Genomic DNA, 13,500 nt, shown 5'->3' with positions numbered 1-13,500 from the left:
CCTGGAAGGGCTCAAGAGTCCTCCCCTGCACTCTCTAAATAGTTAAGAGTATTAATGTCACTTCGGATAGGGGATCTTTGGGAAGGAGGTTCCCGGGGCAGGCAGAGAAGGGCAGTGGTGTTGCCCGAGTGTCCAGACAAGGGCATGAAGCTGGAGGCTGGGGTTTCTTCCAAGCCCCCACCCTTAGCTTTTCAGTTAGAAAGTCAGGCAGGGTAGAGAAGCCAAAGCACGCACCCAGCCTTCAGCCTGCGCGAGAACCAGAAGTCGTGCCTTCCCCGCCTGCGGGTGAACCCTGTTGCAGAGAGGGTGTAGGTAGAGAGTTTATACCCAATTTTAATAATATTTTTTCTGCTCTTGCTGTTGCTCTTGGCAGACTCCCTTTTTAACATTTGGTAATGTGTCTTCGCTAATGCTAGAAAGAAAAGTCACCAAATATAGCTGTTGGGAAAAGTAATATTAAGACAGTTCTTTGGGTGTGGCTGCACACTTGCAAGAGTGCATGGGTTCCCTGCAACGTGACCTGAAGGCTACTGCCACACTCAAGTTGGAGGGGCATCTTGAGTCAGTCACTGATATGCCACTTGGGTAGAGCACTGTCTTAGTCACCATGACCACGACAACTCTTACAAAAGATAACATTTAATTGAGGGTTTGTTTAAGTTTCAGGGCCTTAACCCATTATCATAGAGGCAGGAAGCACGGTGTGGTGTGGTGCTGGAGAAGCAGTTAAGAACTACATTCTGCTCTGTAGCCAGAGAGAGAGAGAGAGAGACAGAGACAGAGACAGAGACAGAGGCACAGAGAGAGACAGAAAGAGAAAGAGAGACAGAGACAGAGAAAAAGAGACTGGGTTCAGCTTGACTTTTAAAACCTCAAACTTGAGAGTTAAGAGCACTGGCTGTTCTTCCAAAGCACTCAGTTTCAATTCCCAACACTCGTATGACAGCTGTCTGTATAGCTCCAGTTCCAGGGGATCTGACACTCTCATAAAGACATCCATGCAGGCAAAACATCAATGCCCATAAAATAAAAAGAAAGAAATCATAAAAATAAATAAATAGATAAAACCTCAAAGCCCACCCCCAGTGAAATGCGTCCTCCAACAAGGCCACACTTCCCAATCCTTCTCAAATAGGACCACTCTCTGGCGACTAAGCATGCAAACATATGAGCCGATGGGGGTATTCTTATTTAGATCATCACACACCTCAGTGGTTAAAAAGACTGACCTCTCCCCATTAGAGAAATAAAAAAGCAGATGAACCCGGATTTCTGAGCATCTGTGAAGAGGCCCAATGCCTGACTTCCTAAGGGTTACAGATTCCTATAGGATTCAGTTCCTGCTGCCCCACAGCCCCTCAGTCGGGAAGATACCATCCACCAACAGTTCGAATAAACAATAGAGACTCAAATAGCATTTCAAAATAGCTGTTATTAATAGACGAGAACAAAGCTGATGTGTTTTTTGCAGGGATTCTCCTCAAAACAGTGGTATCACTCTGAGCCCTGGTGAGTGGGCTAACAGCCACCACCAACTGTTTCTTGCACTCTGGGGGTTTGTTTGTGAATCCACCTGACCTGACAGAGGCCGCTCACTGTTTGCTTGTAAGGCCAAGGAAGTATTTTAAGCATTCTAAACCTTCTTAAAATATATTTATTCTAGATTTAAAAGTTTCGTTTTATGTATGTGATGTTCGACCTGCATGTGTCTATGTATGCACACCACATTCACGACCTAGCTAATTGAAAGGGGTTGGAGTCTCAGGAGCTGGAGTTATGGATGGCTTTGAGGTACTATGTAGATGCTGGGAATTGAAACCAGGCCTTCTACAAGAGCAACAAATGCTTTTCACTGCTAAGCCTTCTCTCCAGCCCTGGCCCCTTTATTAGAGATTGGGTCTTGCGTACCTTAGGTTGGCTTTGAACTCACTGTGTAGTCATGAATGACCTAGAACAGTCCTGATTCCCTGTCTTCCACCTCAGCACTAGGTTTGTAAGTGCGCCCCAGCACAGTGGGTTTTGCTGTTCCTGGGGTGGGATCCAGAGCTTCTGCATGCTTGGCAAACACTCTACCAACTGAGCTATAGCCCCAGCCCTCGGAAACTCAATTTTTGTGAATCACGCAGAGATCCTCCCTCACCTGTCTAGCGCAATGGCATTCCCGTCCTGAATGTAATAGAATGGAGAAAAAAGAAAACAAGCCTTGCCCAGTGGATTCAAAGCCAATTGATAGGAGGCACTGGAAATGCCTGCCTGGGACCTTATAAGTGCATCACCCCCAGTGGAAAGGGGCCTTTTTAAATGCTGTGGGTGGCACCTCAGAGCTGCTGTAGCTGTGCCATATGTCCAAGCCCCCATGGGCAGGTAATCCAGGCCACAGTCACAGCTGTGATTGTGATTGCGGCACCAGGCTCAGGTGTCATAATGTGCCCACAGGAGAGTGAGAAGGTATGCTCTTCTAATCGAGTCATACCCAGAGCAAGGCTTGCTTCTCCATTCTTACAGCCTAAGGTGAACAGTTTCTACACTTGCTACTGCTGGTGGGTTCATTGTTTTATTCGAGAAGTGCTTGTTCGAATTTTTGTAATTGTGAAGATAACATGCTTATTAAAGTGTTTCAAAAATAAGAATGGAATAAAAATATGCTTAATGCTATTGGTTACATTTTGACAGCTATCTCTCTACTGTTTTTAAAATGTACTGTAGAACAGGGCGGAGAGGGGGGAGCACACCTGTCATTTCAGCACCCAGTCAAGCTGGGAGATTGAGAGATCGAGGCCACCCTGGTCTCCATAGCAAATTATTGGCTGCCTTGGACAAAATTGAGAGAGCCCATGTCAAACAAGGAAGCCAACAACATTATTGTTACAACAAGCCTCTGTCCTGCTCTTTCCACGGTGGTGGAAGGGGCTTTCTGAGTTTCTGAGGGTGATGTAGGATCTAGGCAGTGACAAGGAGTGAATGTAAGGCACCTGCCATTGCCCAGGTATAGGTAAAGCTGTGTGTCTTGGTTGTGAGGACACACATGCCTCACAGACCATGTATAGTCCACCTCCCAACCATAATGCCACTTCCATTCTTTTTTTTTTTTTTTTTTTGGTTTTTCGAGACAGGGTTTCTCTGTGTAGCCCTGGCTGTCCTGGAACTCACTCTGTAGACCAGGCTGGCCTCGAACTCAGAAATCCGCCTGCCTTTGCCTCCCAAGTGCTGGGACTAAAGGCGTGCGCCACCACCGCCCGGCGCCACCTCCATTCTTGAATATGTTGAGCCAGGATTTTTTTTTTCTCCAGGAATAGCTTACCTGGTTTTCAAACTTCTGATCTTTGGATGGGGGAGGTAAGCTGTCTACAAAGGAGCCAGGAATGATTTCTTCTTCTAGCCTGTTGTCTGAGGCCCTTTGGGAACATGGACAACTATGGTTGTTTGTAGTGGTCTTCCCTTGGTCTGGTCGAGCTGGATATGTTGGCTTTGGCAATTAGGCATCTTGGCTTGAGTTACCCAGTCCTTCTCTCCTCAAAAGTGGTAATAGCCAGATACTGACCGTTCACACCACAGAGGCAAATCCAAAATCCAGCACAGGGGAAGCAGAGTGGGGTGTGAGAGAAAGAGAAGACAGACATAGCATTTAAAAGTAGTCTCAAGCTGGGACTGGGGGTATAGCTCGGTTGGCAGAATGATTGCCTGAAATAACAAAACCCTAAGTTGGATTTCTGTGTTCTGTGTAAACCAGGCGTGGTGGTGAATATCCATAATGCCAGCACCCAGAGGTAGGAGCAAGTTCAAGGTCCTGCTTGGCTACGTAGTGAAGTCAAGACCGGTTTGGGCTACATGAAGCTGTCAGAAAAGAAAAGAAAAAAATGTCTTGAAAAACAAAAAACAAAAAACAAAAAACAAACAAAACAAAACAAAACAAAACAAAAACAACAAAAAAAAAAGGAAAGGCAATGAAACAAACCCCAAAGAAGCCTCCAGCCTATTCAAGTCTGTGCGTGGAGAAAAGTGCCTTTGGGGTCAGATAGGAAAGAGAACAGGAAATTGTTGGCCTGTGCACTTGGCAGGATGGGGGTTAGTTTGCTCTTGGGTCTCCTGGCTTAGGCATCTGTGCTAGGCCAGGTTAGGACGGCTTTTCACCATAGTAAGCTGGAGGACAAGTAGGCATAGCACTGGGGCAGTGGTAGAAAGAATGGAAACATTTCAGGATCCCCCACACTCCGAAGATAAGAGGGTTGGCTGGATAGCCTAGTGGTTAAGGCTATTTGCTTCCAAGGGTGGCAAAACCTCGACTCAACCAACGAACAAAACTTCCCTCAAATAAAGGCAAACCTCGGGGAATTATGACCCAATCAGAACAGCACATGACCCTGACCTGTGTGATGAGGCTGTAGAGCCACTGTGTCAGAGATCTGGCCAATTGATGAATGGAGATGCCTAAGTCAAGGAGGAGCCCTGGAGCTGACCATGGGAAAGTCTGGAACTGCCGCCTGGAAAGGGACTTTATTTAGTGATTTGTTATCAGCCTCTTATTTGGCTACAGCAGAGATCCCTTTCACTATTGTAGCAAAGTGTCCTAGTGCAAGCCAACCAGGTGACTCAACAGGTGAACAGATTCTTGAAGCATCCATGAAAGGTCACCGGCCCCAAGCATATGTTGATGTCTGTTATGAACTCGTGCCATAGGGAATTTTAGATCATGGAGTCAGTGGCAGATAGAGGGAAGAGTTGAGGCTGTCTCGTAGTCAGGAATGTCCTCCTTCCTTCCCAAAGTTCATCTGGTTGAGATTTCTGTAGCTCAGGCATGTGGGTGGTGTCAGCTGTGTAGGGGATGGTGAACGTCTACATTTGGTCATAGGTTTGTACTGATAATCTCTTCACTGCCCGCAGTCTGACGGGATGCCAGATATCGTGATGGCTCCTAATAGATGCCAAATGAGTTTTAAGTTGGGCTATGTCATTAATGAAAATCTCACAGAAGTGTCACATAACCATAAAAGAATAAATGCTCTATGATTCCAAACTTCTACATGGGCTTAATTCTATTTTGTCTAAATGGTAGAAGTTCTTAACTTTGACTAAGTACTGGTTGAACATCATAGCTTGTTTGACATGAGTTACTTTTTTTTCCTTTAAATGCAATTTGTTTAAATTTTAAAGTTCTTTGTCTGGGAAAGTGAAATGTTCACAGTTTGAAAGTCTAAAAATAAAACACCGGAGAATTGATGCCAAAACAATGGTGTCAATCAGAAATGCTTTCTCTATCCAGTGTTGGAATGGGACTAATTACCGAATCAGCTCGTGGGTACCAAGCACTCATTGTTTTAAGCCAATTAACTACAGGCTTGAGAGACCTAAGTTCTAAAATCTTTTTAAAACTCCAGTTTTCTGATGAGTTGTGACAGCCAAATATTGTGCATATGTAAGGTTTGGTATGAATGGGTATATTTTATAATGAAGTGTTTTTTTTAAATCAAGCATATCCATGCCATTCTCTTGGTGGGTAGATAGGTTCCCCCAAATCAGCTTCCATTAAACATACAGTATTTTTATTTTCAATCTATTTAGAAGCATGTGATAATTGCTCACTCAGATCAGACTGGCTAAGATGGCTTATTGAAAATCTCTACAGATCAGTACAAGATTGAAATCTATTAAGGAAATTGCTTTGGGAACTGGGGGTGTCACTTGGGGGGGCAGAGCCTGTAGGAAGATCTAGGGTCTAGCCTCAGGATTTCAGGAGACATGAGGTGAGGGTCTTACCTCTGGAAAAATAGTTTCCAAGCTCAAGATGCAGATGGAGAAAGAGGAAGCTTCTGGAACTGCATTTGATGGTCCTTGCTGCTCTGTCTGGTAAGGATTGGCAGTGTTCACTTCAGAAGCATTTTGGTTTTCCAGGCTCTTTCCCCCTTCTTGGGAAACATTTGCTGTTTATTTCATGTGTAAAGTCAAAAACACTCATGGCTACAGCTGATCAGTGTTCCCACAGAACATATGAGCCTCCTGGAAGCTTAAATAAGCAGAGTTTGAGGTGCTTTAAATTCTAAGTATAAATCTGTCCAATAATTTAGCACTTATTGTGGTTTTTTTCCAACAGATGTGAATTATTAAGAAGAAAATGGCCCAACAGGACACTGTACTTCCTTCTCTTGTCAACCAGGAAGGGTATACTATCTGGAAAATATGCATCTAAGGTATAATTTTTCTTTCCACCAATCCCATGAGGATTGCTAGAGGGTGTGGAGATCATGAAAGATGGCGCCTTGTGGCCATTACATTGAAAAGGATCATTTTGTTTAAGGGCAAGAAGAACATTGTTGTATCCCCCTCACGGCTCCTGTAGTCCACTTCAGGATCCAAAAGGGAGAGATTTCATGGTGGCTCTGCAATGGACTTGAACTTCCTGCCAACAGTAAAACCACTGTGGAACTTGAGACAAATGTTCCCATTAGCTCTTTGAAATCAGAAGTCGCATATTGGATGCTTGTGGGGAAACACTGCTCACAGAAATACATCACACAGTTCGCATATCATAGGTTCTTTCTAAATAAGCCACCATTTAAAGGTGAGGCAACCTCACAGCCACATCTGATTTTCCTGGTTCATTTTGAAATATCAGTTTTTTTTTTGACAGCAAACAACAATGACAACAACAAAACCAAACAACACCAAAACCAGACCTCATTTCCAGATGGTCTTTTTATGCATGGAACAAAATCATGGTACCCCAGGGGACATACTAGCTAGCTCTCCAGAGTCCCAGCCCTCCTGATTATATCCTGTGTGGTGCTTGGCCATTGTTTCTGACACTGCCTGGCCCCTGTAGGCATTGAGGCTCATAAGCAGTGCTTTAGGGGAAGGGAGAAGGAGGCTGTAGGCCTCTGGGGTCAGCTTGATCTGGCTATCACAGCTAATACAGGGGAGCCATGGTATGTCCATCCTGCCAGCCTCCTGCTTCCTGGGGATCACAGAGCCTGCCGGAAGCCCACTTAATCCCATGGGCACAGTCACCTTACGATTCTGTCTAGCTCTCAAAGAAAACTCTTTTGGGTAGAAACTTTTCCTTGCATCCCATTTAGTTTGTGCCGACAGACAATTTGTACTTCCTTCTTTGGGGAGTCTTAAAACTGGCTTGGAAGACTATCTTTTCCCCAGCATCTTCCAAAAATGTGACTCCCTTCTGCAGGCGAGTGAAGACCATGCCCCGACACAGCCAGTCCCTGACCATGGCGCCCTACTCTTCTGTGAGTCTGGTGGAGCAGCTGGAAGACAGGATCCTCTGTCATGAGAAAACCACAGCAGCACTGGTGGAGCATGCCTTCCGCATCAAAGATGACATCGTCAGCAGTTTGCAGAAGATGCAGAATAAAGGGGGAGGTGACCGCTTAGCCAGGCTGTTCTTGGAAGAGCATATCAGAAACATAACCGCCATTGTGAAGCAACTGAATCGGGATATTGAGGTAAGGGGTGTGCAAGCCAGTGGATCGTGTTCGTCTCCCAAGACCCCGGTCCATGTCAGGTTGCCCAAATCTGAGTCCCAGCTGTCACACAGTCCTGTATGCATGCTTTTGTGTGTGCATGCTCATGTATGTATACGTGTGTGAACTTGTATGTGTACTCACCCACTCATGCATGAACAGAGGTTGGCTTTCGGTTTCTTCCTGTCGCTCACCACCTGTCCTAACTTCATTTCTATTGCTGTGATAATATATCCCAACAGAAAGCATTTTAGGGAACAAAGTGTTTATTTTAGCTTACAATTCCAGGTAACAGTCCATCATTGCAGGGAAGGTAAGGCGGGAGCTTAAGACAGCCAGTCATATCACATCCACAGCTAAGAGTAAAGAGAAACGACTTCATGTATGCTGATCTGCTTGCCAGTCAGCCTGACTTCTCCATGATTTCACCACCACCCATGGTGGATTGGCTCTTCCCACATCAATTAACTTAAAACACCACCCCTCCACACACACAGACGTGCCCATAGGCCAACCCAATGTAGACAGTCCCTCACTGAGATTCTTCTCCTGTGATTCTAGGTTGTACCAAGTAGACAAACTATCCATTGTAATATTATAGGCTTAGTTTTTTTTTCAAAACCTACTTTAATAAGGATTCTTAAAGGCTTCAACCTCCCTTCTAGCCCGTCACCCACCAGAGGTAGGGGAAAAGAAAGGTTAATAAGAAATGGGCGTTGTGGACCTGTTTAGAAATAGTTCTTTGGGGCAATTCCAGTCTTTGGTGTCAGCAATCCAGTCCACTTAGCAAATACTCGAGTCAGCAGCAGCAGCTTAATCCAGAAGAAACCAAGAGGTGGAGGCAGCAAGAGGCAGCCAGGAGCGAAGCAGCCAGAATACCCCCAGAAGTTCTTCCGTGCTTTTCTCTCTATGAAGTCCTGGCAAGCTAAGATCAGTGAAGAAAGCAAGACAAACCAGTGCCAGAAGGTGGTTGGCAAAGACCAGCGTCAGCAAGACCAGTGAAGATCAGCAAAGAGTTGCGAAGTGAACCAGTGCAAGAGCATCACCCGTGGTCTGTTGGGTTATGCTCACACTCTTTCCAAATATCATGTGTCCTCTCAAGTGTCTACTCCAGCAAACCGTCATATACTCTTTTACCAGACAGGTTCCAGAAAAACACCACACGTCTGCTCTCAGCAAAACATCCTCTCATGTGAATTCTTCAGTAAGGCGTCCTCTCGTAAGATAGTTTCCAGAAAAACATCATATGACACGACTGAGTCTTTAACAAAACCAGAAATTCCCACTTCACAACGCCTTATATTTTGAGACGGGGTCTCTTACTGACTCTGAAACTGACCTTTTTGGTTAGATTGACCAAGCCCTCAGAAATCTGCCTGTCTCTGTCTCCCAGCTTTGGGATTACAGGTACATACCACCATACTTGGCTCTTCCATGGATGCCGTGGATCCAAACTCAGTCCAGCAGTCTGCACAGCCTGCAGTTAACCAGCTGAATCATCTCTCCAGCCTTTCCCCCACTTTGTGATGGAAGCTCGCCATGTAGCAAAGGCTGGCATTGAATTTGCAACTTGTATTAGTCCTCCTGCCTCTGTCTCACAAATGCTGGAACCTCAGGCATTTGGCAGTAGATCAGAGCTGTCTATCTTGTCTATTATTGCTAGATATTTTTAGTAATGTAGCCCAGGCTGGCCTTGACCTCTTTGTAACTAAGGATTACCTTAAATTCCTTATACTTCTGTTTTTACCTCTTAATTGCTGGATTACAGGTGTGTACTACTCTGCATGGTTTTGTGGTGTTCAGGGGATCCAAACTAGGCTTTGGTGTATGCTAGGAAAGCACTCCATCAACTGAGATATACCCTCCACCCCAGATTTACGTTACGACGGGATCTAATGTGTCCCAGGCTGGCCTCAAACTCAGTATGTACCCAAGGCTGTCCTTGAACTTCTGATCTCTCTGTTTCCAAGTTCTGAGATTGAGACTGTGCACCACAGGGCTGGAAAGTTGGTGCAGCATTTAAAAGCACTTGCTGCTCTTGCAGAAGACCTGGGTTTGGCTCCCAGCACCCACATGGTGGCTGACAACCTCTAGTACCTCCAGTTTCAAGGAGTCCCGTGGCCTCCTCAGACACCAGACATGCAAGTGCACATTCAGGCAAAATACTTCTCCACATAAGTTAAAAATACATAAATCTTTCAAAAAGAATGCTTTGCCTTGTCTCTTCTTTTTCCTTTTTAAAAAAAATTATAGCTTTTCTTTGTGTGTGTATGTGTGTTCACATGTGTGAATGCATGTAGCATGGTGCAGAGAGCACTTGCAGGCGTCAGTTCTATCCCTCCACCATGTGAGACCTGGGGCTTGTGCTCAGGTCATCAACCTTAGCAGCAAGCACCTTTACCTGCTGAGCCATCTTGCCAGCCCTGGTTTGTCTATTCTTAATAATCACCAAGGAAACTGCTTGCAGGGATAGCAGAGTTATATTAAACTTACTGCAGTATTTGATGGCAATTACTGTCAGTGCTGTTTGTGTTTATTCTAAATTTACCTTGCTGATTATTAAATCACTTTGTTTTGTTTGGCTCTCAGTGGAGAATTAGACAAAAAGTTTTCCTGTAACCTCTTTCACGCCCCTGAAGACAGTTAGTAGCTTTGTTACCAGGTCAGCCCTGGGTGCCTCCCAGAGGAAATGCTTCTGGGCCGAAATGACTAGACAGCTCATGTTGTATTTATTCTGCAGGCTTAGGCATTTGAATGGCTTTTCACACTCCTTTATTTGCTCTGACATGGAATTCAGACGGGGCCAAGATGGTCTATCCTTAGAATTCACACATTTATTTCTAATTCTGAATAACCGCAGAGCCCACGCAATTTAGTTCAGAAAGCTTCAGTGTGACACATTAGGCATGGCCTGGGCTTCCATTTCCACACAAGGTCGGTGTCTTTCACATGTGACTTTCAGCAATGTGAATAAAAGGTAGAGCGCCACACCTTTCTTTCCTCTTGGGGGTTGTGTTTAATCTTGCTTCTCTAGCCAGGTTGTTGTTTTTGCTTTTTTGTTTGGAGGCAAGATCTTACAGGGCCTAAGCTGGCCTTGAAGCTCCTAGTAGCCTAGGATTGACCTTCTGCCTCTGCCCCCTGTGTGTTGGGATTGCTGGTGTGTACCACCACACCCTGTTTCTATAGCACCAAATGAGCCCGGGGCTTTGTGCATGCTAGGTCAGCACAAGCTAATTGAATTACATCTCCCAGACTCTGAATTTGTTTTTTTTTAAATCGCTTTATTGAAGAATAATTTATTTACCACAAAAATCCACCTACCAGTGTACAAATTAAATGAGTTTTAGTAAATGTATAAGATTGCACAACCATTAACACTATCTAATTTTAGTACATTGCCATTATCCCTTCTCCAAATTCATGGAAAACTTGTAGCCCAGTCCCAGCTTCAAGTAGTCTTTCATGTATGTGCGTCCTCCCTCTGTTTCTTCTTCCTTCCTTCCTTCCTTCCTTCCTTCCTTCCTTCCTTCCTTTCTTCCTTCCTCTCTCTTTCTTTTGTCCATCTATCCATCCATCCATCCATCCATCTGTCCTTCCTCCTTCCCTCCTTCCCCTCCCTCCCCACCTCTTTTCTTTAGACAATATCCTGCATGTCCCAGGCTGGCCCCAAACTCACTGTGTAGCAGAGAGAGCACACACAGGGCTTTGCACATGCTAGGCAATGCCCTTTCCCATTGAGCTTCTTCCCCTGCCGGCATGGACATGTTAATGTTAGTTAAGTCCACCTCACCTTGTTTTCCCCTTCTATGGTTTATGCTTTTAGTGGGGTGGCCTAAAACCTGTCTGATTACTAACTAACCCAAGGTTGCTGTGTTTTCTGCCAAGCACGTAGATTTTCGAGTTGGTGAATGGGGTGAAGTGAGGTAAGGCATTTTGTAAGTAGAACAGACTGTGAGCTTCTCAGGTAAAAATTTGTCCTATTCATCTTCCCATTGTTGAAGCAGCGTTGGAAGGCAGTTTGTAAGGCTATCTGAGTCCATTTGTGCTGCTGTAGTAAAGTACCGGAGAGTGGCTGACTTACAAAGAATAGGACTTTATTTAATGTGTGTGTACACTTGTGGTAATGCATTTGTGTGTAGGAGGGCGTGAGAGCAAATGGGGCCAAAAGACAACCTCGGGTGATCATTCTTGTCATCCCTCAAGCTCTATAACTCTTTGTTTTTTTCTGAGGGTCTCTTACTGACCTAGAGCTCCCCAAGTAGGGTAGGTTGGTTGACGTGTGAGCCCAAGGGCTCCTTTTGTCCCTATCTCCCCAGGGTTGGGATTACAACTACTTAACTAAATGCCCAGTTTTTTTCTAAAGATTTATTTATTATTATACATAAGTACACTGTAGCTGTCTTCAGACACAGCAGAAGAGGGCGTCAGATCTCATGTCGGTTGGTTGCTGGGATTTGAACTTGTGACCTTCGGAAGGTACTCTTACCTGCTGAGCCATCTCATCAGCCCCAGATTTTTTTAATGGATTCTGGGGACCAACTTTAAGTCCTCATGTTTCAAACAAATACTTCAGTGACTGAGCTGCCCCCCAGACTCCACAGGTCCTTTAAAAAAAGGTCCAGGATCCACTTTTGAAGGTTCTGTCCTTGTAACTCAGTCTGCTTCCCATGCTCTTCAACACTGATTTGGGGGGGGGGGGTGCACCCTTATCTAACCCAGAACAAGGCTTATGAAATGAATAGATGCTCAGCTGAGAGTGAAGGCTGGTGTCTGCTTGCTGCAAATGCAAAGTGCCTCCCTTTCAGGTGAGTCCTAAAAGTGACCCACACTGGTCAGCTCATCAGCAGGACTGCTGAGGCGGAAAACATTCCCACTCCCCAATGTACTCCTTTCCCTTTTCCATTTTGCCCCTTGGGAGCTCATCTTGAACCCTGGACTTTTATTTCTTTGTGTGTTTGTATTTAAGACACCATCTTGCATAACCCAGGTTGGCCTTGAAGTAGCTAGATAGCAGAGAATGACTTTGAACTTATGATTCTCCAGTCTTCATCCCTCAAGTACTGACTGCACAACCAGAGGGTAACACTTCAAGCTTAGCTTCGAAAATTCGGAGTTCTATGGGCTGGAGATGTAGCTCAGTCGATAGAGAGGCAGCCTAATATGTAGGAAGCTCAGGATTGGATCTCAAATACAACAGAAACTGGGTGTGCAAGTGCATGCCTGTAATACTAGCACTTGAGAGGTAGAGACAGGAAAAATCAGGAATTCAAGGTCATCCTTTACTATATAGCAAGTTTAAAGCAGGCCTTGGTTACACAAGACCCTGTCTCAAAAACAAAAACAAACAAAACCCAAAAAACAAAAACAAAGGCTCAGTTCAGCGGTGTAGTGAATTTGAAATCACAGTTTGTTTTCTATACCGTCTGAAATACATTTTATGAAATGATGTTTCTGGCTTCAACTAGACAGCACTCTTTCTTTCCATTCCTATGCATTTTTAGAGTATACAAATTTTGCAGATGAAAAAATGATTTCTGTTGTAGAGGTGGAAAACTTGAATAAAATCTAATTTGGGCAGAAAATTTACTTTGGGTATCTGAATGTTTACTTTCTTGTCGCTGGTAATAATTATGCATCATGTCGAAGTAACAGCAAGGAAATTTAGAAACTTAAGATTCCACTGTGGGATGTCAGTTATATGGATTTGGATATATTTTAAACCTGAGCACGTCTGTCCAAACACATCTAAAATGAAGAAGCTTGATGAGGCATTCAGAATGCTGCAGTATAGCCAAACTTCCTCAAAAAAAAAAAAAAAAAATCATGGCTGCATTAGTCAGTTTGAGCTGCTATGACAAATCACCACAGGCTCAAATAGCAGAGATTTATTAGCTGCTGTACTAGAGGGTAGACGGTTCAAACTCCTGGGCACCTTCATGCACCTGCATCTGCACGTGCACGTGCACACCTGCACACACATACACCTGCGCACACACCTGCACACACACCTGCACACACATACACCTGCACA

At 44.6% G+C, this 13,500-nt stretch overlaps 1 protein-coding gene across 3 annotated transcripts in view; it reads left to right on the top strand.

Annotated features, from left to right (window-relative positions):
* Positions 1-13,500, top strand: part of Fam81a (family with sequence similarity 81 member A) — a 58,922-nt gene that overhangs the window by 11,200 nt on the left and 34,222 nt on the right. Inside the window, exons 1-3 of one of the 3 annotated variants that reach the window (XM_031344956.1) lie at positions 2,438-2,540; positions 6,089-6,185; positions 7,178-7,451. In XM_031344956.1, coding sequence (XP_031200816.1) covers positions 6,175-6,185; positions 7,178-7,451 — 285 coding nt within the window. In that variant the 5' untranslated portion in view covers positions 2,438-2,540; positions 6,089-6,174. Of the gene's footprint in view, positions 1-2,437; positions 2,541-6,088; positions 6,186-7,177; positions 7,452-13,500 lie in introns of those variants that run through there. The other 2 variants (XM_031344957.1, XM_031344955.1) reach the window with 2 other exon arrangements.

The sequence above is a fragment of the Mastomys coucha genome, unplaced genomic scaffold, assembly GCF_008632895.1.
Source record: "Mastomys coucha isolate ucsf_1 unplaced genomic scaffold, UCSF_Mcou_1 pScaffold23, whole genome shotgun sequence".
Classification (NCBI taxonomy): Eukaryota; Metazoa; Chordata; class Mammalia; order Rodentia; family Muridae; genus Mastomys; species Mastomys coucha.
Note: the sequence above shows the minus strand (reverse complement) of the source record. Positions and strands in the feature narration are given on the sequence as shown.